At 39.7% G+C, this 27,024-nt stretch overlaps 1 protein-coding gene across 7 annotated transcripts in view; it reads right to left on the reverse strand.

The window, feature by feature from the left end:
* Positions 1-1,189: 1,189 nt before the first annotated feature.
* LOC139273333 (KH domain-containing RNA-binding protein QKI) overlaps positions 1,190-27,024 on the reverse strand; it is a 635,187-nt gene continuing 609,352 nt past the window's right edge. Inside the window, exons 6-9 of one of the 7 annotated variants that reach the window (XM_070890146.1) lie at positions 21,891-22,163; positions 19,650-19,727; positions 8,762-8,836; positions 1,191-5,091 (exon numbers count right to left, since the gene is read on the reverse strand). In XM_070890146.1, the coding sequence (XP_070746247.1) occupies positions 5,075-5,091; positions 8,762-8,836; positions 19,650-19,727; positions 21,891-22,163 (443 nt within the window). In that variant the 3' untranslated portion in view covers positions 1,191-5,074. The other 6 variants (XM_070890145.1, XM_070890149.1, XM_070890148.1 and 3 more) reach the window with 6 other exon arrangements.

A 27,024-nucleotide genomic window follows, 5' to 3' on the forward strand; every position in this document is an offset into this window, starting at 1 on the left:
CAACTAAATATTGGGTAGACCGAAGACATTGTCTTGGGTCCCCATCACAAACTCCATTCCCTAGTCACCGTCTCCATCCCTCTCCTTGGCAACTGTCTGAGGCTGAACCAGACTGTTCGTAACCTTGGTGCCATATTTGACCCTGAAATTAGCTTCCGACCACATATCCGTGCCATCACTAAGACCACCTATTTCTATCTCCGGAACATGCCTGACTCTCTTTCCCCCCTCAGCTCATCTGCTCATCCATGCCTTTGTTACCTCTTGACTTGACTATTCCAACACAATACTGGCCGGCCTCCCACGTTCTACCCTCCTTAAACTTGAGATCATCCAAAACTCTGCTCCCTGAGTCCAAACTCGCACCAAGTCTTGTTCATCCATCACCCGTGCTCGCTGACCTACATTGACTCCCAGTTAAGCAAACCCTAGATGTCAAAATTCTCATCCTTGTTTTCAAATCCCTCCATGGCCTCGCTCCTCCCTATCTCTGTAATCTCCTCCAGCCCCACAATTCTCCAAGATGTCTGCGTTCCTCTAATTCTGGCCTCTTGAGCAGCCCTGATTTCAACTGCCAAGTCCCTGAGCTCCAGGATTCCCTCGCTAAATCTCGCCACCTCTTCTTCTTCCTTCAAGACGCTCCTTAAAACCTACAAGCTTTTGGGCATCGGCCCTAATTTCTGCTGATGTGGCTCAGTGTCAAATTTTGTTTTATAACGCTCCTGTGAAGCAAGTTGGGGCATTTTACTACGTTAAAAGGTGCTATATAAATACAAGTAGTTGTTTTATGTTTGCTGCAAATTTGGCGTTCAAAAAGCCCAAAAGTTTGAAATGGGTACGCTGATGTGTATCTAGAAGGCAAGCGACAAGACTCAAACAATATGGTAAGGTGTTACATTTTTGTTCCCCTTTCAACAGCAGCCTCCTTAAAAGGTAAAAAGATCCACTGCCCAAAGCTCAGTGATTTTAATGCAAGTACGCAGAGAATGTTGATCAACAGGTCAAGGATTAAAGATGCTACACTGTACTACTGGCGCGTGGTCACTCTTCTCAGGATTAGTCTGATAAACTACACGCTGCTTTTTAATCGTTGTTCTTTTTTTTAGAAAATGACACAAAAGCGGTTAAACAGACTTAGTCCAGAGTTAGTAGTTTGATATAACATTTATTAAAAGAATGCAAGGGTTAATAGAAACAGCAAAGAATCAATGAAATAAAAATGCAAGCATGTTAAAAAAAGCAGGAAACCAACTTGTCTAATGAAGTCATCAAGTTGCTAACAAAGTCAAAGAGACAACACTTTAATAAACTACTGCAAAAACCATTGGTATTGATTGGTTATCAAAATGTTGGGTTCTATATTTTTTTTTAATTTCAGGAAAAAATTCTTGAATGTTATATATAACATACAAAAACAAGATTATAGAAAAATACATTATAAACTTGTAACAATGGCTGTAAATACATTATCTTACATGTCTTTAGGCAATAAGTTGGTTATGGTACAGACACAACATGGATCTATTTCTGCTCTGCAAATAGCTGACTCATACATGCCAACTATATGACTACAAGCGACACTCCCATCTAATCACTCTGTAGAAATACATAATACTGCCAAAAAAAGGTACAGTACAGGGTTCTTTTTTCAAACTACCTTTGAATATCTATGGAGAGAAAAGTCCTCAACAGCAGTAATACTGAAGTCAAGGGCATACACAGATTCATGAAGTTGTCACACTTGTTCAGGAATTACGATGGCAGCAACTGAATTTTCAGAAATGCATTGAAACTTTCCTTCCCTCCCCCCTCCCTAAAGTCCAGTAGCAAACAGCTGTTCGCTCTGTGGGTTTACCAAAATGGAAAATAAAAAACTGTGTTTCAACTTTGAGTTCCCCCCACGTTCCACCACTTGAGTGTCGCAAGTTTTGCTCAAACAGAAATGTTAAAAATGGCACGTGATGAAAAAATGTGTATGTTAAAATAATTGAGGAACTGTCAGTCGAGTATCATCAGTCAGGAAGACGAAGATGGTGGCACAACATTTAAAGCTGGCTGGATAGGTGTTCGTAGTTTCTCACTTGTTGCATAGTAAATCATTGTTTGCCCCCGCAAAATGAACACAAAAATTTGAGTGATTTTACCATGCAAAGTGTTTATAGCAACCCTTCTTAAACCAGTCTCTCTCCTGCTGGAAAAAGGGCAGGATCTTTCCCTTGGAAGCTTTGAAGGATGTACATTTTTTTTTAATTAAAAAGGATCCCTCAGTGGACATAAATGAGCCATCAGTTCAATCACCCGACGTATATTATGTAAGCAGAGGAGTTCTGCGCCACATGTGGTAGAGTACCACTCAGTTTAGGCCACAGCAAGAAGGTTAAAATGCTAGTGTAAAAATCATGCTAACAAAAAAATTGCACACTCCTGTTTAGCACTAACAGGAGGCTGAGCAGGTTTGACTATGCAGTTAAGAGTGAATTGTGGTACCACATGCCTCTTTAATGAGTTCAGAAGAGTTGTCTGAATGCTAAAGTGTGCACCTAAACTAATTGAGAACACAGAGCCTTTTCATTTAGTACTACAGGTACATGCTTTAGCCAAATTGTTCCCCATCAGGTTGTAACACATTGTATGACGTTTGTCAACTAAATTGTAACAGTCATCAATACTGCTGGTTTTCTGACAGAGTACTTAAATGCCAAGTTTAAATGATCAATGCACCTGTACACAACATTCAAAGCAGCTTCCAACGATGAAAGAGATGGCTAATGCATAACAAAATGTGGAGTTGCATCCCTATCAAACTATTTTAAAAGAGAGATATGGAAATTATTGAATGTAACAAACTCTAGCTACCACTGCGAATCTGTCCAACATATTCCCCGGCTCTCCCCTCACCTCTTTTCACAAAGTCAGTCCCTAGTGAGGCAGTAGCAGAGCTACCTAGAATCTTTGTAAGTGGAAAGACGGTTATGATAAAAAGTAAATCTACCTTCACCCACAGAGTCATTTAACACATGTCCACTGGGCAAGCATGCCACAAGATAGCAGCCATTTTCTTTTAAAGCTGTTCTTTCAGGGAGAACACGATTGAAGGGACAGGCTCTAGATTGTGTCCCTGCCACCAACACATCTAGAGTTAACCTTTTACAAAACTTCCAGAACTGAAATCCTGTTCCACTGAACCACAAGTCAAGAATATCATTGACCCACACTCAATTCTGAAAGGCTTGCTGCTGGCTCCCTTGCTCTGAGCACAAGGGAAGGAAGAGTTCGATGAGCTTTAGTGTCTGGTCGGAATGAAAATAGGCTGCTTCCAGGTAGAAAATTAAACCGTCACTGGTAGTGTAAACTCCCTGACACTGCCGACAGGAAAGCTGTCTTCCTCTTTGATCTGCCTGGGCTATCGTTCAAACTGCACAACAGGCTCAGTCTCTTTCAAGGGCGGTTAATTCTACCGTGCTGAAGACAAGAAAGTTTGGAAATTATTCACGAATGTCAAATTTTACAGTCAGATTGAGGTGCAAGTGAATGCTCCAAATAGATTTTACTGTTTATCTTGCAGTTTCTTTCATTCTTAAGTCACCCCAAGGATAACAACAAAAGGCAAACTGCCTCTTTAAGATGTGACAATCCACAGGGAGTGATGGCTTTGAACAATTCGCTATAAAACCAGGGGAGTGTACAAATCGATGTCACAGTCACAGAAGTGGCAAGCCATGGGCTCAGTGACGTGGCACTAATCAGACAACACAACTGGCAGCTCATTTTTATTCACTTGCGGATCCTTTCATGTACGTACTGGGCAGCTAAGTTCGCATGCGTTTGAGACCTTGCATTCAGCAAGATGACTGATTTATGAGACGCCAGACAAAATGACCATGAATAAAATAAGGCACTTCTTTCTTTAGACATTTTCCAATCTTTACAATTTGACAGAAAAAAAAGGGAAAAAAAGAAAAAAAAGAGGCTGTTTTGGTCTCCTGTTTTGCTTTGTTCACAACTACCAGGAAATCATTTAATGAAATAAAGGGTCTCTTTGTTCAGATTCTGTTTAATACTTGAAAGTATAAAAGACTACATTGTCAAAAATATATTTCTTCTTACCAGCACCCTTGTATAGTAAAAGTATCTACTTTTTTGTTCTTTTTGTGGTCTGTTCAATGCACTATGCTTATCTACAATTTCATTACATGTATATAGTAAATAGGCAAGCATGGCTTTACATCCTTGAGAAAACAAATCTATACAAGGAAGAAAAATAGGATTTAACAATTTGTCCAGTATCGTGACACATAATGCATGGACCTTGTTGTCAAAAAGAATTTTAGCATCTGATGGAAACACGCGTTCGTGGTACACATTATTACTAATTCAGTCCTCTTCGCATTGCCCTTCGGTTCTTGTTCAATGCTCTTTCTAACGGCACAAGCATTCATTTAGGAAAATTGTGAACTGGCTGGTTGAGGTCATGAAAGGCTTTGACTTGTCATCTGTGCCCTTGAGGAGCACAAATGGATAAAAAAAAAATTGGCCAAATTTTGAACATTGAACTTCATTCAAAAACCCTTCACCGATGACATCACTGACCAAAGGTTCATGCATGATGCATCATCACAACAAAATACATTCAGGGAACTTGTGACTTCACCATGAGAAAAAAATTTTCTTCAAACTCCCACAGTTACTGCCTTTGTTAATAGCTATTCATAGACATCCATCTCCTGTCTCTTAGGTGAGGCCTTCTTACCGTTCATTAGGGAGGATCACTAAATGATGATCACTGATGAACAGTGCTGAGGGATGAATTGGACTTTATTGCTTTAGTACTATTCAGTGCAGGTTCTAGGACCTCACGATTCACCCAACCAGAAAAACTGAGATTGGATAATTTTGTTATTTGTGTGTTTTGTTTTGTTTTGTTTTCATTGTTAGGCAGTAAGACGAACGGACAGCGCCTCAGCTCGCTGCACTGAAGACAGACAAGCAAAGGCGATCACCAGTTAACTGATCAGCAGGCAGGCATAGTCAGGTCATCATTGGGTGAAGAGTTCAGAGGTCAGAAGGTCATAGGTTAGTTGCCGGTGGCGGCTGGGTGGTTAGAAACAAAAAAGAGAAAAAAGAAAAAAAGATAGAGAAGAGATTAGTGTCAGCTGGTGACGACTGGATGACAACATGAAAAACTAATCACAATTAATAAAACAAGCACTGTAACTCTGACGCACTGATCGACACCATCTACAGAATGCATTCAATCATGACAGTACTGGATCATGATTCGAAGCATGAAAAGGAGCCCATTCCCACAATTTGTTAACAGAAAAATAATAAAACTAATAATGACTAATGGTTAGTAGCAGTCAATGGAAGAGCTCGAGAAACAGTGATTTTATAAGAGAGTCAGGAAAGGTGCTTGGATCTGCACTGCAATGTCTGGTGTTCCTCAGTCAGTACGCAGTTATCAATACCCGACTGCTATTAAGCATTAGTGTCCTCCCAAGCACACAAAAAAGCAACTATTAATGCTGGATGTGATTATCTGGTTATTAATAAAGTAGAAATGATTTAAAAAGTTCACAGGACAAATTTAACAAACTATGGGGCAAAACAAAGTTGTTCAATAAAATTTTATTGCCTTTCAATTCTTCTATTTACAACAATATGAAATTCTTGGCCTCAAAATACAAGCAATTCTAAATTATATGACTAGCAGTGTAGGCTACATCATGGGAACTTGGAAGAGGCCAAGTATTTTACTTTATCCAACATATTCCAGTTGAGAGTACTATTGTACACTTATAGGACAGTCTTGTATAAAATGCATTTGCATGTAAACACAATAGAAGTCCTGCCGTTTAAAGGTCTACATTTATAAAGCCCTAAAATATATCCAAAAATAGATGAATTTCTACTTAACACTATAATGCACATTTTAAACTACAAACAGCCCTCTTTTTTGAATTTCAATGCTATTACTTTGCAAATACAATAAAATCTGACATTTTCATATACATTCCTGCTTTATATTTTTATATTTTTTTTTAAAAGAAGCCACCTGTAATACTATTTTCTTTGCAAAAAAAATTAAAAATGGAGATGATTACAGTAAAACAAAAGTTCTCAAGTGGAAAATGATAAATCACAGCGTTCTGGAACCGTTCTGTTTCTCTTTCTCTCTTTCGTTCTCCTATTTCCCTCCACCCAACTTGGTCCACTTAAATGTAAAATAAGACTTTTGTTCAACAGCTTAACACGTATCAAAATTCTGAGGTTCCAAAATATTGTACTGTTGGCCGCAAGACTTAAACAGAGGAAATGAAATAAATTATTCAGTGCAAAGTCAAATTTGTGCCGTTTCAGCAAGGTAAGGTCGGTGTAATGCTTAATAACAGCATCCCTTTTGATGGCCTATACATTAGGCTGTATTCATTCACCATGTTATGGACATGGCTTCTCATTTATGGACCTCATCCTCCTTAGGGAAAAAAATACTAAATCACAGGATAGAAGAACAGCACATTTGCTCATGTTATGTTAGCGGGCTAAAATAGGAGTGCATTACCCACCGACAGCCAATGCAAGGCCAGGAATTTGTACTGCATGGAATCAGGCACTGATCCAGCCAACAATATCCAAATACTTTAGCATCCGAGGTCATGATGTTATAATATTTAATACTGTGATGACAATTCTCTCAATGTACCTGTTAAAAATGAAGAAAGGACTGATGTCCAGGCAATCATTTTTACATTCTAGGACTCACCTACTACTAGTACTTTTCTTTTTTTTTAAAAAAAGGATTTAAAAAAAAATCCTTTGCATTAGTAATATTTTACGTTGCTAAAAATTTGTGAGGATTTAAAAAAAAAAGGCCACAATATGCTCACAGAAAACTAAGCACATATATATGATTTTGTCTTTTAAAATATACAGCCGATAAGGGCCAACAAAATGGCTATAATCTCTTTAATCAACCAATACACCTGCTACAGATCCTCTGCTCAGTCCAAGGCTTTCAACAGTACACACAGGTTCAGTAACCGTGCAACACAATGTGGAGTTTATTCCAATTACTTCAGTCGGTCTGTCTATCTTGTTACCTGTACCAAATACAATTCTGTAAAGTTACACTGCAGGTTCTTAGCAGTAAGGAAATATGCACTCATTAACCCATCACCAATCCTAAATGCTTAGCTAAATCAACTGGAAAATACTTTTTACTGTTGTAAAATGCATGCTTAAGAAACACTTAATCCTATGCAAAGAAAGAGAACCATCTATCTAAATAACACAACAACAGCAGTAATTAAAACAGCCTGTAGAAGCCAATATTTTGAATATAGATGTCCCTTAGACCCAGTTGGTAGACACTGGCTTTAACCAGCAACTGCTCTTGAATAAATTAAGGTCCAAAATTAATGATCGAATACCAAGCAGTAATTTAGGCTTCCAACACAGCATGTAGATGTTAGATTATCACCTGAATGTGACTACTTAGTGCTACAGATGACAGTGGGGCATCAAAGCACTGGAACAAGGCACGCGAGAGAAAGCTGGCCTTTATTTTGTTTGTGGCAGGTTCTAGTTCTACATTGTACTAGGTTTTTCCACACCACTGTTCTTCCTTCTTCTCCCCATTAGACATAATTTTACATAAAATGTAAAGTGCGCTTAAAATATAGTACATTTCTCCATAAAAAATTGATTAACCAGACGATAATGAAAACAATTTGGATACGTGACAAAATGGACATGGAAAACAAAGCGTCCATGGGAAAGCGGGCGTGGGATGCATTTCCAGCTGTTAACAGCAAAAATGTAGAGAAGAATAAAAATTGATATTTAACCATGTTATCCGTCTATCTTTTTATTAAATTTAGACTGAAATTTTAACTTCTGAAAGTTTATATTGCCATAGGTTGGATGCAATGATATCTTTGAAAATTAATTAGATAATAAGAATCTCAACTGTCAAAATTCATGGTGTGTTAATGAGTCTAAAGTACATTAAATATTTCAAACTAACTATGTTTTTCCACTTGTAGGTCTAAGGGCACATAACTATGGCAACAGTTAGGCTGGGAAAATGAACATTCAGTTTCCTGTTAAGACCTGTTGTGTAAACTACTGGGGGAAAGAAAACAAAACAAGTCGTACTCAGAAATTGCTAACCCTACCTTATAAGTTTAATAGGTCCAATGCAGATTAAAAAAGTGTATGGACCCCTCAACAAGCATCAATAAAAATCAGGTACAGTATTGTATAAAATTCACTTTCATGTGTAACATTCCACTGAAGATTATAAAGGCACAATTAGGACTTCCTTTCTTCAAGGAAATTGGTCCTTTCAGAAGTATAGTTTTAAAAAACCTTTTTGGATTTGAGACTAATTTTTAAATAAATGAATGCATTTCCCCTCCCTCCCCTAATATTAAAAACACATTGACAGAACATGCACCTCAATGTTCATCAATTTTACCAGGCAGGGAACAGGAACACGAATATTCTCTTTCTCCAGCCGAATATACCTTTCCGTCTCCCCCATCTAATGTAAAGAACTTGCATTCAAAAGTTCTCACAAAGCTTTGCAACAAAAATCTTAAGAGTTGTTGGGCACAGTGGTATTTGGCTGAAGAAACAGACATAACTGGTCCTCAGAAATGAGACCATTGGTCAACTCCACCTGATGTGATGTTGCAAAGCAGCACCCTTTTCAGTCAACATGTTTAACAAAAAACAAGAACTCCAGAACTAAACTAACCTCGGTCTGCGGTCACAATCCTTTGGTAAGGATGGACCCGCATATCGTGCCTTCGAACTTTAGTAGCCACTGCACCTAGTTAAATTGCAACATTTCCAACACATGGTTAGAGGAATTTCCTAAGAAGTGATTGGTTAACATTTCATTAGCATTTCAACAGCAGATCAAAGATGGGTTTACATTAGAAATTACTACAAGTTATCAGTCAAAAAACAGGTTAAGGCACAGCACCTTTATAACTTGAACTTTTTACGCAGAAATTACTAAATAGAGTTCAACTGTGCATGTTAATATTGCATTTTGTTTCAAAAGACATAGTCTTATCCCATTGTCATTATCCATTTGTTAAAAATCCCACTGTATGATATGAGATAATTCAATTAGACCCAAGCGCAATTAAGTTTTACTAGTTACATAATCAGTGGAGCGCTTCTTGCAGAGGAACAAGTTTTAATTCATCATAACACTGAATCAATATTGAGATCAATTTTTTAAAAATAAAACCTCTACAGATTTTAAAAGTTCTGCAGCAATTGCCTTGACCTACAAAATGCACGCTTAGCTCAGAAGCCGCTAGCTACAATTTGCAATGAATTAGGTGATTTGTAAAGCAAACATAGTATTGGATGAACCCTACACCAAGCAGGCAATGAAATACTCTACATGTGGTTCCTCTGGGATAGATGTGACGAAATGCTAAAAAGAACACTAGGCCAGAATTATAACTAATTGACCCAATTGGTGTCCAAATGCGTGCGCGCACGCGCACGCGCACGCGCACACACACAATGCTAGTATTTCACTGACAGTCGGGTTGGGCTCATTTTGTCCATGGCTGCTGTGAAACTAAGCATTTGTTAAAGTTCAGATCTGATGAGGGTTCAGTAACATGGTCCTTGAATTCTTAGCCTTTCGTTGGGAAAGCCATACCTAAAGATAAAGAAGGGAATTAGAATTAGTCTGTAGCCTGTTCTTATGCTTTATTAAGAAAAATGTCGGGCAATTGTCATATTAACCCTTTGAGTACCAGATGTTCTTTGCAGCTTTCAAAACATTGTATAAAGGTTTTCCAACATCATCTAGAGAAACAGTTTCTGGAAATCACTCACACAGGACATTAAAGGCAAAACAAAAAGTTTAAAGGGAACCATAGACATTTCTGGGATAGGTGTGATGAAAGACTGCCAAACTCAACATTGTAAGGTTAGAGTTTTTGTTTTTGTATAGAAATGCCCAGTCCTCAGAGTTAATCTTGGATGACATAGGAACCCTAGGGTGTTCTCCAGTTTCTGGGATTATCTGACAGAATGTGTTTCTCAAACACACCCTGCTTAAAGTGGACACTGACAAGATTTTACTCTATTTGCAGATGTTTTAAATCAATAGTGTGATGCAGAGCAAGAATGGGCATGTAGCAACTATGACAATAAGATATTTGTCCTTTTAGGCATATATAGATAGAAGATACATATACATACATAAACAAACACATATATGAATGTGCACACACACACACAATATATGGTGGCAGTCCGGGTTTATAATCGTTTCAAAGCACTGAATTGAAAACTGAAATGGCTGTTTGGAGATGGTTTCACCAGGACTTTGCAGGTGAAGATTTTTGATCAAGAATTGTTCACATTGAAGGATGCCTTTGAAGGAAAGGGGTATTTTAAATGTTAGTTCGGTAGTCAGCAACAAGTGTTTCAACAAAATGAGTACATAAAATATAATTTTTCTCTTTCAAAGTTGGCCTTTAACTTGACTAATTATTGATGCAAGATATGTGTGTGTGCCACGGGACAAAGTTTGAAGGTCAAAGTGGCAGATTGCATCTCCAAAGAACTTAATCAAAAAGGAAACGATCCGAAAGTACACAAATCTTCTCATGGTCTTCAGTTTCTGCTCATTGCGCCATCATGGACAAAGGTGAACAGGGATCCATAAGCCGATGGGTGCTTACAAATGTCTTGTCAAGAAGTGCATAGAGAAGCTGGAAGAACTATGGGCCTGTGTAATATGTTACTCCTATTATTCATTCTGTGACTCATTTTATTTGTAAATAAAGTTTATGCTGCACAAAATGGCCAAGTGTTCTGTTGCACTAATTGACAGAAGATGTAGTGGGCATTCTATGTATTCCCCGTTAAACAAATTAGTGAGATTAACGTTAATTGTTGTACTTGAGAAATGCTAAGTCGATGCTGCAGGCGCAAAGTTCAGTTCATAAAAGATAATTGATGTCGAGAAACTGTTGTGACGCCGATTACATGAGAAAAGGGTGTTGGAATGAGTCCAAACTGCAAAAGAGTCACCACAGTGATATCGTCCGTTATCCACCTACAAGGACTAAGGCATGGGAACACCATCACCTCCAAGTTTCCCTTGAAATTACACACCACCCTGACTTGGAAATATATCGCCGTTCCTTCATCGTCGCTGGGTCAAAATCCTGGACAATGTCCTGGGCAATGTCCCTGGAAACTGTAGAACAATATAGCACGAAGCAAAAAAATGAACTCCAGCTGACAGATTCCTGCAGATGCACTGGTGAAAGAAAATGGCCATATCATTCCAGAATGCTTCTGCTAAAATGGCAAATAAACTTAAGACAGATAAAGGGGGGCTGAAATTGCCCACCTACCGTTTTCGATGTGTTCAGGCCGCCCCAATGCATGGACGGCCTAACCATCGAAATTCAGCACTTGGGGGATTTTTCCTGAGTGGGGTGGAAGTGGCCTCATCATAGGGGCGGAAGTGGGGGGGGGGGGCATGGCGGAGTGGCCATCACTAGTGGGGTGGAAGTGGGCGAGGGGCGGAGTAGTCGAGGCCGTCAGTCAACTGGCACGTCACAATGTCTCTCCCCTTCAGTTTTGCCCTTCGGCGGGAAAACAGGTGGAGCGGTCCCGGACACCGCTCCAAAACTCAGGAAAGACAATTTCCAAAATGGCGGCCCCTCCACAGAGACTCGGCGGCCATTCCACGCCACCCCGTGGCTGCTGCTTTTAGGCGGCCAGAGGCCTTATTGGAAGTGGGCAATTTCGGCCCCAGGCCCCAGCCGAAGTACATGTTTGGGATGGCCACTTGCCAATTCTTGTGTTGTCCTTTGGTTAGTGATGTAGAAATTCAATGTAAATTTTATATGGATGCTTGCAAGGGTACCTGGTGCCTAGGATGTTCTCAAGCCTGGAAAAGTGTCTCTGTGCTGTTCCTGGGAAGGGGAAATTGTCGCTGCCATGTTTAAAGGCAAGTGTGCAAGTATGTTATGAAATAAATGTTACTTTGAGGTTTGAAGTGGAGTTGATGAGTAACTATTCTTTAGGCTAGAGTTTTTGACGATATACATAAGCTGTCTTCCACTGCTGAAAAATAAACTCCTGGAGCCAAAGTCACCTATGTGGACATATGTGTAGATTTTTGAGCGGTACGGAAAATGAAAGAATAATACTCGAGAGAAAGGTTTTTGCGTAGTGATTGATGAATAGCAAAAGTAAAAAAATAACCTATTAAAAAGTAGAAAAGCACAAGAGACTTAAGCACTCAGCCAATAAGAACATCTATCGACAACACACCATCACAACACCGATAGCAGACTTAATGTACATGACAGTCACAATACATTTTATTTAAAGGTGCTCAATAGATCCCCTTTATACAATGCTCCGAAGTGAAGCAGTCTTCTGATACAAGGTGCACGTTAATGGTTATCTCACCAGTAGAAAGCCCACATTGAAAAAAGGAAGTTCCCTTTATTAGGCTGCACTCTACTTTGCAACATTGTTATAAATGGGGTCCTCTTGTATTGTCCAAACTTAACTGGCAATTTGCAACACATCAGTGATGACCATAAAGGCAGGCGATGTTGTCAGAATGGTTTTTGTTATTCAGTTCATATCGGGCACATAATTGAGTACTTCGATCAAAATAAAGGGAATTTGAAAAATCGGGAAATATTCATTTAGAGCAGCTGCTAAAATAGTTGAAAGTGACTGGAAGCAGGATTTCAATGTGGGCAGGATATTAGCTCAATTGCTGGTGGATTTGAAATAATTCTTGAGAAACACTTCAATAACCAAAAGCGTGCCAAGATGCCTTGTCCTTTGATATAGACAATGGATTTTTTTTGGTTGTGTGTCTTGTGAACAGATATTGATAAAGAAGAATGTTGATGTCTCAGTCTCCTCAGACAGAATTAAAGCATTTGACTAAATCAATAAGCTGTCTTCCACTGCTGAAAAATAAACTCCTGGGGCCAAAGTCACCTATACAGACATATATGTGCGTCTTTCTTTCTATATCTGCTTATACAGCAGCAATGCTATAAAAGTCAAATTATTTCAAAGGTTTAAAACATACCAAATATAATATTGGACCCAAAATTCTGGCATCTCCGAGTGCGTACAATGTGCACACGCACCCGGCGAGGCCTCGCAAATGCCAGTTCTCGGCATTTCTTTTGACAGATCCAACTTATCTGCAGGAGAAGGACATCCGCAGGGCAGGAGTTGGGCTATGCCCGACGAATGTCCTTCAAACTCTTACTCCTGGTAAAAGCAGGCGTATAGTCTACTTTTACCAGCGTAACAGTTTTAAAACATAGAAAAATTAAATTTAATCACATTTTTATATTAAAAACGCTGTCCATTAAGGTAAGTTTATTGTTAATCCTATTAAAACAAAGAAAAGTTCAAAAATATATTTTGTAATCAAATTCAATTTCAATTAATTTTAAAAATATGTGAGGTGTTTTTTTAATTCATTGTGTTGTGAAGCCAGATCTCCCATTATTATCAATGAGAATACTCCACAGTGATTGCTGGTTGAGACCCACGTGATTCCAGGATACGAATACATATCTGGAGGACATGTTCCCGTAACCCTGCCCAGCAAATGAAGGCCTTCTACGTTCCTCTGGGACCACCAGGTATTTTCGTAGTTTTTTTTCCGGTCGGAGGCGTTCGTCCAAAGGAAACCTCCGATCGCATTTCCTCCCCCCCACCCCCCATTTAATTCTTAATATTGGGTGTGGGCAGTTAGCACAACTCGGTCTGGCTCAGAATGGGTATGATTTGGTGGCCATTACAGAAACGTGGTTGCAGGGTGGCCAAGACTGGAAATTAAACATACAGGGGTATCTGACGATTCGGAAAGATAGACAAGAAGGGAAAGGAGGTGGGGTAGCTCTGTTAATAAAGGATGATATCAGGGCAGTTGTGAGAGACGATATTGGCTCTAATGAACAAAATGTTGAATCATTGTGGGTGGAGATTGGAGATAGTAAGGGGAAAAAGTCACTGGTGGGCGTAGTTTATAGGACCCCAAATAATAACTTCATGGTGGGGAGGGCAATAATCAAGGGAATAATGGAGGCATGTGAAAAAGGAATGGCAGTAATCATGGGGGATTTTAACCTACATATCGATTGGTCAAATCAAATCACACGGGGTAGCCTTGAGGAGGAATTCATAGAATGCATACGGGATTGTTTCTTAGAACAGTATGTTACAGAACCTACAAGGGAGCAAGCTATCTTAGATCTGGCCCTGTGTAATGAGACAGGAATAATAAAAGATCTCCAAGTAAAAGATCCTCTAGGAATGAGTGATCACAGTATGGTTGAATTTGTAATACAGATTGAGGGTGAGGAAGTAGTGTCTCAAACGAGCGTACTATGCTTAAACAAAGTGGACTACAGTGGGATGAGGGCAGAGTTGGCGAAAGTAGACTGGAAACACAGACTAAACGGTGGCACAATTGAGGAACAGTGGAGGACTTTTAAGGAGCTCTTTCATAGTGCTCAACAAAAATATATTCCAATGAAAAAGAAGGGCGGTAAGAGAAGGGATAACCAGCCGTGGATAACTAAGGAAATTAAGGAGAGTATCAAATTAAAAACCAATGCGTATAAGGTGGCCAAGGTTAGTGGGAAAATAGAAGATTGGGAACATTTTAAACGACAGCAAAGAATGACTAAGAAAGCAATAAAGAAAGGAAAGATAGATTACGAAGGTAAACTTGCGCAAAACATAAAAACGGATAGTAAAAGCTTTTACCGATATATAAAACGGAAAAGAGTGACTAAAGCAAATGTTGGTCCCTTAGAAGATAAGAAGGGGGATTTAATAATGGGCAATATGGAAATGGCTGAAACCTTAAACAATTATTTTGCTTCGGTCTTCATAGTGGAAGACACAGAAACCATGCCAGAAATTGCTGGTCACAGGAATGTGGGAAGGGAGGACCTGGAGACAATCACTATCACTAGGTAGGTAGTGCTGGATAGGCTAATGGGACTGAAGGTAGACGTGTCCCCTGTCCTGATGAAATGCATCCCAGGGTATTAAAAGAGATGGCGGAAGTTATAGCAGATGCATTCGTTATAATATACCAAAATTCTCTGGACTCTGGGGAGATACCATCGGATTGGAAAGAAGCTAATGTAACGCCTCTGTTTAAAAAAGGGGGCAGACAAAAGGCAGGTAACTATAGGCCAGTTAGTTTAACATCTGTAGTGGGGAAAATGCTTGAAGCCATCATTAAGGAAGAAATAGCGGGACATCTAGATAGGAATATTGCAATCAAGCATACGCAGCATGGATTCATGAAGGGGAAATCATGTTTAACTAATTTACTGGAATTCTTTGAGAATATAACAAGCATGGTGGCTAGAGGTGTACTGATGGATGTGGTGTATTTAGATTTCCAAAAGGCATTCGATAAGGTGCCACACAAAAGGTTACTGCAGAAGATAAAGGTACGCGGGGTCAGTGGAAATGTATTAGCATGGATAGAGAATTGGCTGGCTAACAGAAAGCAGAGAGTCGGGATAAATGGGTTCTTTTCGGGTTAGAAATCGGTGGTTAGTGGTGTGCCACAGGGATCGGTGCTGGGACCACAACTGTTTACAATATGCATAGATGACCTGGAAGAGGGGACAGAGTGTAGTGTAACAAAATTTGCAGATGATACAAAGATTAGTGGGAAAGCGGGTTGTGCAGAGGACACAGAGAGGCTGCAAAGAGATTTAGATAGGTCAAGCGAATGAGCTAAGGTTTGGCAGATGCAATACAATGTCGGAAAGTGTGAGGTCATCCACCTTGGGGAAAAAAAAAACAGTAAAAGGGAGTATTATTTGAATGGGGAGAAATTACAACATGCTGCGGTGCAGAGGGACCTAGGGGTCCTTGTGCATGAATCCCAAAAAGTTAGTTTGCAGGTGCAGCAGGTAATCAGGAAGGCGAATGGAATGTTGGCCTTCATTGCGAGAGGGGTGGAGTACAAAAGCAGGGAGGTCCTGCTGCCACTGTACAGGGTATTGGTGAGGCCGCACCTGGAGTACTGCGTGCAGTTTTGGTAACCTTACTTAAGGAAGGATATACTAGCTTTGGAGGGGATACAGAGACGATTCACTAGGCTGATTCCGGAGATGAGGGGGTTACCTTATGATGATAAATTGAGTAGACTGGGTCTTTACTCGTTGGAGTTCAGAAGGATGAGGGGTGATCTTATAGAAACATTTAAAATAATGAAAGGGATAGACAAGATAGAGGCAGAGAGGTTGTTTCCATTGGTTGGGGAGACGAGAACTAGGGGGCACAGCCTCAAAATACAGGGGAGCCAATTTAAAACCGAGTTGAGAAGGAATTTCTTCTCCCAGAGGGTTGTGAATCTGTGGAATTCTCTGCCCAAAGAAGCAATTGAGGCTACTCATTGAATATATTCAAGTCACAGATAGATAGATTTTTAACCAATAAGGGAATTAAGGGTTATGGAGAGCGGGCGGGTAAGTGGAGCTGAGTCCACGGCCAGATTAGCCATGATCTTGTTGAATGGCGGAGCACGCTCGAGGGGCTAGATGGCCTACTCCTGTTTCTAATTCTTATGTTCTTATGTAGAATGTATAAAGAATAAACCTGAGAGTGTGTTATAAAACTGCAACACAATGAAAGAATTGGAAAAGGACTAGTAATCCAGAGGCCTGGACTAATGATACAGAGAATGTGTGTTCAAATCCCACGATGGCAGCTTGGGAATTTGAATAAATTTTTTTTTTAAATCTGGAAACCAAAAGCTGGCATCAGTAAAAAATATGACCAAGCAGCTTTCGGATTGACATAAAAAAACAACTGGTTCACTAATGGTCTTTATGGGAAGAAACCAGCCATCCTCACCTGGTCTGGCAACAGTATGACTGCAGTCCCACACCAGCGTGATTGACTCTTAACTGCCCTCCGAAGGTGCCTTGCAAGCCACTCAGTGGTATCACTACTAAGTTGGTGTCCACCAACACCTTCTCAGGGCAACTAGGGATGGGCAATAATGCTGGCCTTGCCAGCAATGTCCATATCCTGAGAATGAATAATTAAAAAAGATCCCTGGAACTAAATTTTAGGGGAGTCATTAAAATCTCTTAAAATTCACACAGTCCATAACACACTCCTACCAATATATTTGCTTAAAATATATAGGGCTGTATTTTCGGCTTTTAAAATTTCGGGCATTAATGTCTGGAAAAAGTTTGCGCCTCAGTCAGCAAAATTAGGCAGTTGGGCCCTGAGTGTGGGGCAGAGCACTAAGGAAGGCGTTGCACACCTCCCTTAGGGCGCTAGGCCGGCTGAGCATGGGAAAATCCAGAACTAATAAACAGCTGGTCTGGGAGTGCTCGAGGCATGGGGTGAAAAAACCCCACCAAAAACACTCTCATTACATAGCCCAGGCCACCACAACATAAATTGCAACAAAATTAAAAGAAAAAACAATCATACTTACGTGAGGCGGACATTACTTACCCCACTGCAGCCGCTACAGGTGGGACCTCCCATTTTCACAGGCAGTCCCAGCAGGGCACTCTACGCAATGCTACGGTCAGGCGGGAGGCAAAAATCGAGCCGATGTTGCAACCAGGGACATTTCACACTGGCTCGGCCCTTCCGGGCAGTAATGCTCCGCGTCCCGCCGAAACCGGCCCCAAAGACCCCGGTGGGGCGCTGGAAGCTGGCTGCCTGCCCAGAAGAACTCACCGCCGCCATTGCCGCCCCTCCGAGGCGAAAACAGAAGCGAACAGGAGCGGAGAATCCAGCCCATACTTTTTTAATATTAAACTTTGTCGAACTTAACTCTCCTGATGGCTCACTTTAAAAAGGTTACTTGCAACTGAGCCAACCTGACCAGAAGATCCCAGGTTTGAGTCCTGGTCTATGCTGAGTTAGCTGTGTTCAGTAGAGAGAGGAGTATGGACCCTACAGTTAGCTTCAATGCTCCTGGAGTGTGAAGGGGAAAAAGAGCTTAGCTCTGATGTACCCACTCCCATGATCAAACAGCCTGCCAACACCCACTGTCAAAGCTGGTACATGAAGAATCGGCGTGGTTGGAAACTATGGTGACACGTGTCAGCAGTAGGGAGGGGAGAAAATGTAAATAAGTAAAAAGGTTGATTTTTTCCGATTCTGTTTTGCTCCCTAATTTTCTTTTAATGCCTCCAGCTACCACTCCCACTAGATCATGGGGCTGGAAGAAAGAATTTTTCAGAAATCTACGTAAGGGCTCCTTGAATGATAAAGAAAATAGCTTCACTGGAAGATACATGTCGTCTACCAAGATATTTGCAATCCTGTGTTGATTATGCTGAGTGAAGCAACTGTACATCATTCTGAACTACTTAGCTAATTATATGCTATATTTTGTATGTTTGTTTAATATGAGTTCTAGTATAACAAATAAGAGGTTTGCAGAGTACTTTACCTTTATTATAGACCATATTTCTTGTCAGCCACAGCAGTATGTTTAAATCATGCACCTATTCTACACAACAATATGACTTGTAACTTTCTTACAGCTCTTAAAAGTGTCTTGTTTCTAAATAAAAGATTTATACCTTCACTATACAACAGTAATGCTCATATTAAACAATTAAGCTATTTACCTCAAATTCACATGTTTAATTTCTTTTTTTGTGATTGATCATTTAAAGGGAATAAAAAACTAAAAGTCATCAGAAAACAGCTATTTGTAGTTTTAAACAATGGTTTAACAAATATCTGAAAAATAATAATACGAGACACATTGAAGTGAATCGGCAATCCAAATGGTTAGCAAATTATTGAGTTTTAAAAATAGTAACATACTGAGGACTTTCCTAAAATGTAACTTTTTCCAGATAAATAAATCACAATTGTCTTTTTTTGTAGTTACTGTTTTCAGATGTTAAAGGGCATATTTAGGATTTCACATCAACTGGCTTAACCCTGTGAGGAATGAGCATCCTTTGCAGTCTGCAAAATACAGACATTTTTAGATCGTTATGAAATGTTGAGGAAAATGTTTTCTGTACTGCAAAGCATTTGTGCAACATATTGGACCTTTCTTCAATAGATTAAACCATTGAAATAATAACATGTGTATGGCTCCCTCTATAATACATAACTCACCATGCATCCATCATTACAACATGGTGTGTCCTACTCCCAAAGAATGTTAGAGAGGGCCTACTTTAGGTGCAAAGAACAGTTATTCATCAATAAATCCTTTGAACAGGAATTTTACAGGTGGTTATGTTTCACCCTATAATCGCAGAATTTTGCAAACAAAGTCAATATTTTAAAACAGTATAAACACAACAGTTTATATGAGAGGGTTAGTAAAGTGGCATATAGTGAAACGGAATAGATTTTTCTTGCAAGAAATAGATACATCTTATTCTTTTATTTTAAAATGGATGCTATAAAGCCACGTTTGGTTACTTTACAGGGATAATGTATTATTACAGATAATCATATTGAGAGCTCAGCAGTTAAACAATGAAACAGAGCAACATGGGGCTAGCCATGAATAAATGCCCCTCAGTGGCTAATAACTATGTGATGTGTGCAGGGAGCACGGAGGAACATACCAGAAGTAACGGGTCCAGTGCTAAGCGTCATGGGTATTTTCAAGATGGCACCACCCATGAAACAGTCAGAAATATGGTCTATAAATTGAAAAAAAAGTGTTTGTTTCCAATAAAAGATCTAAAAACTACATATGGAACAGCAAAATATGAAATACATTTTTCCACCTGCTCTGTTAGCCATATTATAGGCAAGGCTCAAAATAGCCAAATCTCAGATGCAAATATTAAATAAGTAATTGTGAGCTTCTCAAATCAGTGTCTATCCTAAGCATTCAGAGCTCCTTAAAGTCAATTGAGATGAGGACATTTTTTATCTTCTTAAGGGTCCAAAAACAAATCTCGCATTTGTACACACCGAGAATGTCTCTGTGAAATGCTGGCATATTGTGTGTATTCAGTTGCTTGGCTGGTGCAGAATATGTTATTCATCTGCCCACTCTGATGCAGAAATCCACTTTTTCAGCAATTTTCTTGTTGATAAAATAGCCTTTTGGCTTTATCCCATAGCAGAAATGGTTGTATGTGCAGCTAAATGGATGCCTTTTACAGAAAAGAAGATATTATGTCAACTCTTTACATATAAACAGAAAATGCTCTTCCTCTGCTACTAGGCAAACCTAATGGAAGTGATTTTCTAATACTGTGAGAAAAAAATACATCAGAAATTTAAATTGCACCATTTATCCATTACCATAAAATGTTTGATGCATCATTGTGTGGACTGCATCTCAGTAACATCACAAATGTCATTACAGTGCAATCAGTGAGGAACGTAAGAACAGGAGTAGGCCATTCAGTCCCTTAAGGTTGTTCTGCCATTCAATTAGATCATAGCTGATGTTTATCTTAACTCCATCTACCCGCCTTGGTTCTGTAACCCTTAATCGCCTTGCCTAACAAAAATTTCAGTCTCAGTTTTGACATTTTCACTTGATCCCCCAGCCTCAACAACATTTTGGAGAGCGAGTTCCAGGTTTCCACTACCCTTTGTGTGAAGAAATGCTTCCTGACATCATACCTGAAAGGCCTGGCTCTAATTGTTCTCAACTCTCCCACCAGAGGAAATAGTTTACTTCTATCTACCTTATTAATCTTCTATCCAAAACATCAACTGTGAAACAATTTTTGTTCCCAAGTACATTTTTAGATTAAAATGTCAAATTCTATGGTAGAATATGGGGTAGGTATATGTGGGTGGCGGTATTGTAGGCAAGGCTGAAACACACACACTTTCAAAGCAGGCTTCATCATCAGCTAACCAAAGGGATCTTCAACTAATCATACCTACAGTGGTAACTTTTCAAAAACTTGCCTTCCTTGAAAAACTGATTGCAGCTATTTTTATTTCTAGCATGTTTCAGCATATTTGTCGCTTGCCACTTATTTGCAATTCCAAGGCTGAAGCAGTGAAAAGAAATTCCACATGGGCTGATGCACACAACTATCTTGTGAGGGCTTGGCTCTACAAAACCAAGTGAACAAACATGACCATGTCGTTTAAAGACTGGGTCTCTGGCCTATCCAACCAGTGCTTTTGAAAGGCCGTCCACACATATAATATATTTTTATATACCTTATTCAGTATGAACAACTAATGGCATGAAAGCCTGTTGGAATAAATCAGCTGTAGAGAGAAAGTGTCGTTGCTGTAATATTTTCTGTTTTAATTAAGAATGTGCTTAGGACTCATAACTCCATGCACAGATAATAAGTGAGTGAACTCTATAACTGATCTGTTTTACTTTTAACAGAAGCTTAATTTTATTTGTATTCATTCACGGCATGCAGGCATCACTGGCGAGGCATTTATTGCCCATCCTTAATTGTCCTTACGGCCATTTCAGAGGGCTGTTGAGAGTCAACCACATTGCTGTGGATCTGGAGTCAGATATAGGCCAGACAGGATAAGGATGGCGGATTTCCTTCCCGAAAAGGACATTAGAACCAGAACAGTTTTTATGACAATCCAGTAGTTATACATGGTCACTATTACTGATACTAGCATTTTATTCCAGAGTTATGATGAAATGCATTATGAAATTGCAGATAATGCTGTGAAGTACACACTATCCTCATCAGTGACTACACTGTCATTTCAAATGGTTAATTCAAATAGGCTTGTACATCGTGATCAATTAAAAGTCCAGTTTCAGTAAAATGAAATGAGCCTGAACAGGCTCAAACAGTGAGCCAGGATGTTAAACATGATGTGGAACAGTCACGCTTGAAAAGGCTCCTTACCTAAAACTCCATTCGGCTCAATGGGATACTCCAGGATGGAAGTAGCTGGTCCCAGTGTGTAAGGATAGTCGTAAGGAGTATAGATTAGACCAGCTTCAGGTGCAGGAGGCACTAATGCATTTGGATGAGGGGATCCGTTAGGCATGACTGTTGCTGTTTGAATTTGCCTAATTAAAGGCATAATAGTTGGACCAGCTGGTGTCGGGGCTCGCAAGGCAGCTGGTGGTAGAACCGACGTGGGCCCTGTAATGATCCGTGGTGCTTGGGCTGTCGCTGCAAGAGAAAAGGCAAGGGCAGCTATAGTAAGCGAAGAAATTCATAGCGAAGGTGCGGAGAGAACGGTGTGTGTCAGGAAAAGGAAAAATGGGAAATAGGGGAAGCAAAAAAAGCAGGAGGAATGAAAGAAAAATGAAGAAGAAATCATTAGTACAAGCAGTGATAATTTGCAATGCTAAAGTACATCTTTAAAGTAAAAACGTAATCCACTTCCAATCAAACTCAATCGCATCAACTAAAAATATAAACTGAGAAACTCAAAAGTTTTAAATAAAAGTACAGTGGGCTAACACATTTGAGTCACTGCATGTAATGTATAATGAAGCTCAGTTTGTATGGTACATTCTCATTTTATCCAGGTAAACTACCAAGGATTTTCATTATTCAGAAGTCAACAACCAAGATTTCACTAACAGCATTTTTATATACTTGCCCTCACCCACACACCCATGCCACTATTTGAAGAGGAGAGGGGGAGCTTTCCCCAGTGTCCTGCCCAATATTTATCCCTCAATCAACATCACGGAAACAGATGGCATGGTTATTTACCTCATTGCTATTTGTGGAACCTTGCTATATGCAAATTGGCTGCCATGTTTCCTACATTACAACAGTGACGACACTTCTAAACTACTTAATTGGTTGTAAAGCTCTTTGGGAAGTCCTGATGTTGAGATCATCATCATAGGCAGTCCCTCGAAATCGAGGAAGACTTGCTTCCACTCTAAAAGTGAGTTCTCAGGTGACTGTACAATCCAATACGGGAATTAGAGTCTATGTCACAGGTGGGACAGAAAGTTGTTGAAGGAAAGGGGTGGGTGGGACTGGTTTGCCACATGCTCCTTCCGCTGTCTGCGCTTGATTTCTGCATGCTCTCGACGACGAGACTCGAGGTGCTCAACGCCCTCCCGTATGCTCTTCCTCCACTTAGGGCGATCTTGGGTCAGGGATTCCCAGGTGCCGGTAGGGATGTTGTGATAGGCACTATATAAATACACGTTTTTCTTTCTTTTATTTGGCAGCAACCACTGAAGTACTTGCGTGTTTCGAAAAGACAAGCAGAATGGAAAAGCAGGGGAGTAGCCCTGATAATAAAGGATGACATAAGGGCAGTAGTAAGAAAGGATCTTTGACTCGGAAGATCAGGAAGTAGAATCAGTATGGGTGTAGATAAAAAAACAAAGGGCAGAAAACAATGGTGGGAGTGGTTTATAGGCCCCCTAACAATAGCTATACCATTGGACAGAGTATTAAGCAACAAATAATCGGAGTTTGTAACAAAGGTAATGCAATAATTGTGGGGGTCTTCAATCTTCATATAGACTGGGCAAAACAAATTGACAAAGGTAGTCTGGAAGATGAGTTCATGGTATTCATTTGAGACAGTTTCCTAGAATAATATGGCGTGGAACCAACCAGGGAACAGGCTATTTTAGATCTTGTACTGTTCAGGGTTCATTTATAATCTCATAGTAAAGGATCCTCTTGGGGAAGAGTGACCATAATATGATAGAATTTCACATTGGATTTGAGAGTGAAATTCTCAAGTACGAAACTAGTGTCTTAAACTTAAAAAGCCAATTACATAGGTCTGAGGGAGCGAGTTGGCTAAGGTAGATTGGGAAATTAGATTAAAAGGTATGACAGAAGATTAGCAGCAGTAATCATTTAAATAAATATTCCAAAATTCTCAAAGAATATACATTCCATTGAAAAATAATAACTCCACAGGAAAAGTAATCATCCATGGCTAACTAAAGAAGTTAAGGATAGTATTAGATTAAAAGAAGAGGCTTATAATGTTGTGAAGAATAGTAGTAGACACCCGAGGATTGGGAGAGCTTTAGAACACAGCAAAGGATGATCAGAAAATTGATAAAAAGGGAGAAAACTGAATATGAGAGTAAACTAGCAAGACATATAAAAACAGATTGCATCAGCTTCTACAAGTATGTAAAAAGAGAGTGGCAAAAGTAAACGCTGGTAACTCAGAAGCTGAGACAGGAGAAATTATAATGGGGAACAAGGAAATGGCAGTGACTTTAAACAAATATTTTGTATCTGTCTTCAAAGTAGAAGACACACAAAGCATGCCAAAAATAATGGGGAACCCAAGGGCTAATGAGAGTGAGGAACTTAAAGTAATTAGGATCAGTAAAGAAAAAGTACTTGAGAAACTAATGGGACTAAAAGCCAACAAATCCCCTGGCCTACATCCTAGCATTCTAAAAGAGGTGACTGCAGGGATAGTGGATGAATTGGTTGTGATCTTCCAAAATTCCCTAGATTTTAGAACGGTTCCAGCAGATTGAAAGGTAACAAATATAACCCCGCTGTTCAAGAAAGGAGAGAGAGAGCAAACAGGGAACTACAGGCCAGTTAGCCAGTTGTCGAGAAAATGCTGGACCTATTATTAAGGAAGTGGTAACAGAGCGTTTAGAAAATCATAATATAATTAGTCAGAGTCAACATGGTTTTATGAAAGGGAAATCATGTTCAACAAACCTACTAGAGTTTTTTTGAGGATGTATCTAGCGGGGTAGATAAAGGGGAACCAGAGGATATAGTATATTTGAATTTCCAAAAGGCATTCACTAAGGTGACACATAAAAGGTTCTTATTCAAGATAAGGGCTCATGGAGTTCAGGGTAATATATTTGCATGGATCGAGGATTTGTTAACGAAAAGAAAACAGAGAATAGGAATAAACAGGTCATTTTCAGGTTGGCAGGCTGTAACTAGTGGGGTGCCGCAAGGATCAGTGCTGGGGCCTCAGCTATTTACAATTTAAATTAATTACTTAGATGAAGGGACTGAGGGTAATGTATCCAAGTTTTCTGATGATACAAAGCTAGCTGGGAAAGTAAGCTGTGAGGTGGACACAAAGAGCCCTCATGAGGATATAGACAGGTTAAAGTGAGTGGGCAATAAGGTGGCAGATTGAGTATAATATGGGGAAATGTGAGGTTATTCACTTTGGTAGGAAGAATAGAAAAACAGAATCTTTTTAAAATGGTGATAAACTATTAAATGTTGGTGTTCAGCGAGGTTTAAGTGTCCTCATACTGGAAACAGAGAGTTAGCATGCAGGTACAGCAAGCAATTAGGAAGGCAAATAGCATGTTGGTCTTTATTGCAAGGGGCTGGAGAACAAGAGTAAGGAAGTTTTGTTACAATTGTAGCAAAGGGCTTTGGTGAGACCACACCTGGAGTATGGTGCAGAGTTTAAATCTCCTTATCCGAGGAAGGATATACTTGTCTTAGAGGCGGCGCAACAAAGATTCACTAGATTGATTCCTGGGATGAGAGGACTGTTCTATGAGGAAAGATCGAGTAGATTGGGCCTATCTGCTCTGGAGTTTAGAAGAATGAGCGGTGATCTCATTAAAACATAAAAGGTTCTGAGAGGGATTGACAGGGTAGATGCTGAGAGGTTTTCTCCCCTGGCTGGAGTGTCTAGAACTGGGGGCACAGTCTCAGGATAAAGGGGTCGGCCATTTAAGACTGAGATGAGGAGGAATTGCTTCACTCAGAGTGAATCTTTGGAATTCTATAGCTGAAAGTGCTGTGAGTGCTGAACCGTTGAGTATATTCAAGGCTGAGATGGATATATTTATGGACTCTAGGGATATGGTGATCAGGCAGGAAACTTATGTTGAGGCCGAAGATCAGCCATGATCTTATTGAATGGCGGGGCAGATTCGAGGGGCCATATGGCCGAGTCCTGCTCCGAATTCTTATGTTCTTACAGAGAGTCTCCTTTCTAAAATTCAGTATGTGCAACCACATTGTCCAATACATTTCCCAGTCTCCATTAATATCCCTATTTTCTGGGCTGTAGCAGTTTAAAATACTATTGGAATTACTGCTTGTTGAATCGGACAGTGGTATATGTTTTGCTTTCATCCAGCAAAGAGCTGGCAGAGACACAATGGGCTGAATGGTTGCCTTTCTGTGCTGTAAACACCCATGATTCGACAAACTGTGACAGCACAGATGTTTCGTAACATGACCAGTCTTATTACATTTAAAGTGGAGCACTCTCTTCTTGAGATAGGCCAGCTACGTGTCAGAAATGATTACAAAGGTGTCGGATTGCCACCTCCCTTCAAATGTCGAAGATGTTAACCCATTAAATTTGAATTCAAGCAGGACATTTTTGTATCAATATTAACCAAATAAAATTGAATCCACCAGACAGCAACCTTTAACTAGTTACACTGCACCATCCTTTTAAACCTAGTGAACATACAGCACTGTTTGGTGCATTGTCCTCTAGCAAATCCTAGCAGCCACATGCATGTAGATTATACAAATTCCTACATTCTGCCTGCCAATAGTTTGAAAGAGTGACTCGTGAGAGAGAAATCAGAGGAAATAAAACAAAAAGTTTGCTTATTTACACAGTGAGCATTTACTTACAAAATGAGCAGACAGGGTGTTGTAGAATTGTACATTTTGCAAAAAGTTTCCAAGCACGGGGGAAACTCTACAGAAATGGAGAATTAAACAAAATGCCCACGTGGTTACAAGTCAGTAATCTAGTGAAGTGGTTCAGATATTTTAAATTAAAAAGGCTCGGCTCCTGAAACAGAGCTTTGCTAAAAAGGACCATTTCTATCACCTGTATTCCTGTCTAGGAAGACGACCCTCCAGCCGTAGGGCCATACAAATGTACCCCATTCAATACTGAATACCTAGGAGTGATCACGAGGCGCTAACCTTATTAAGGGGCTCATATGACATTAAAATGTGACAAAAAAGCAGTTTAAAAATATAATTTGAATCCCAAAAGTTAAGTTCACTTGACTACACCCCTAATAATTTATTTGTAAATGTACTATTTCAATTTTATGTG

The sequence above is a fragment of the Pristiophorus japonicus genome, chromosome 9 (genome assembly GCF_044704955.1).
Source record: "Pristiophorus japonicus isolate sPriJap1 chromosome 9, sPriJap1.hap1, whole genome shotgun sequence".
In the NCBI taxonomy this organism is placed as follows: domain Eukaryota; kingdom Metazoa; phylum Chordata; class Chondrichthyes; family Pristiophoridae; genus Pristiophorus; species Pristiophorus japonicus.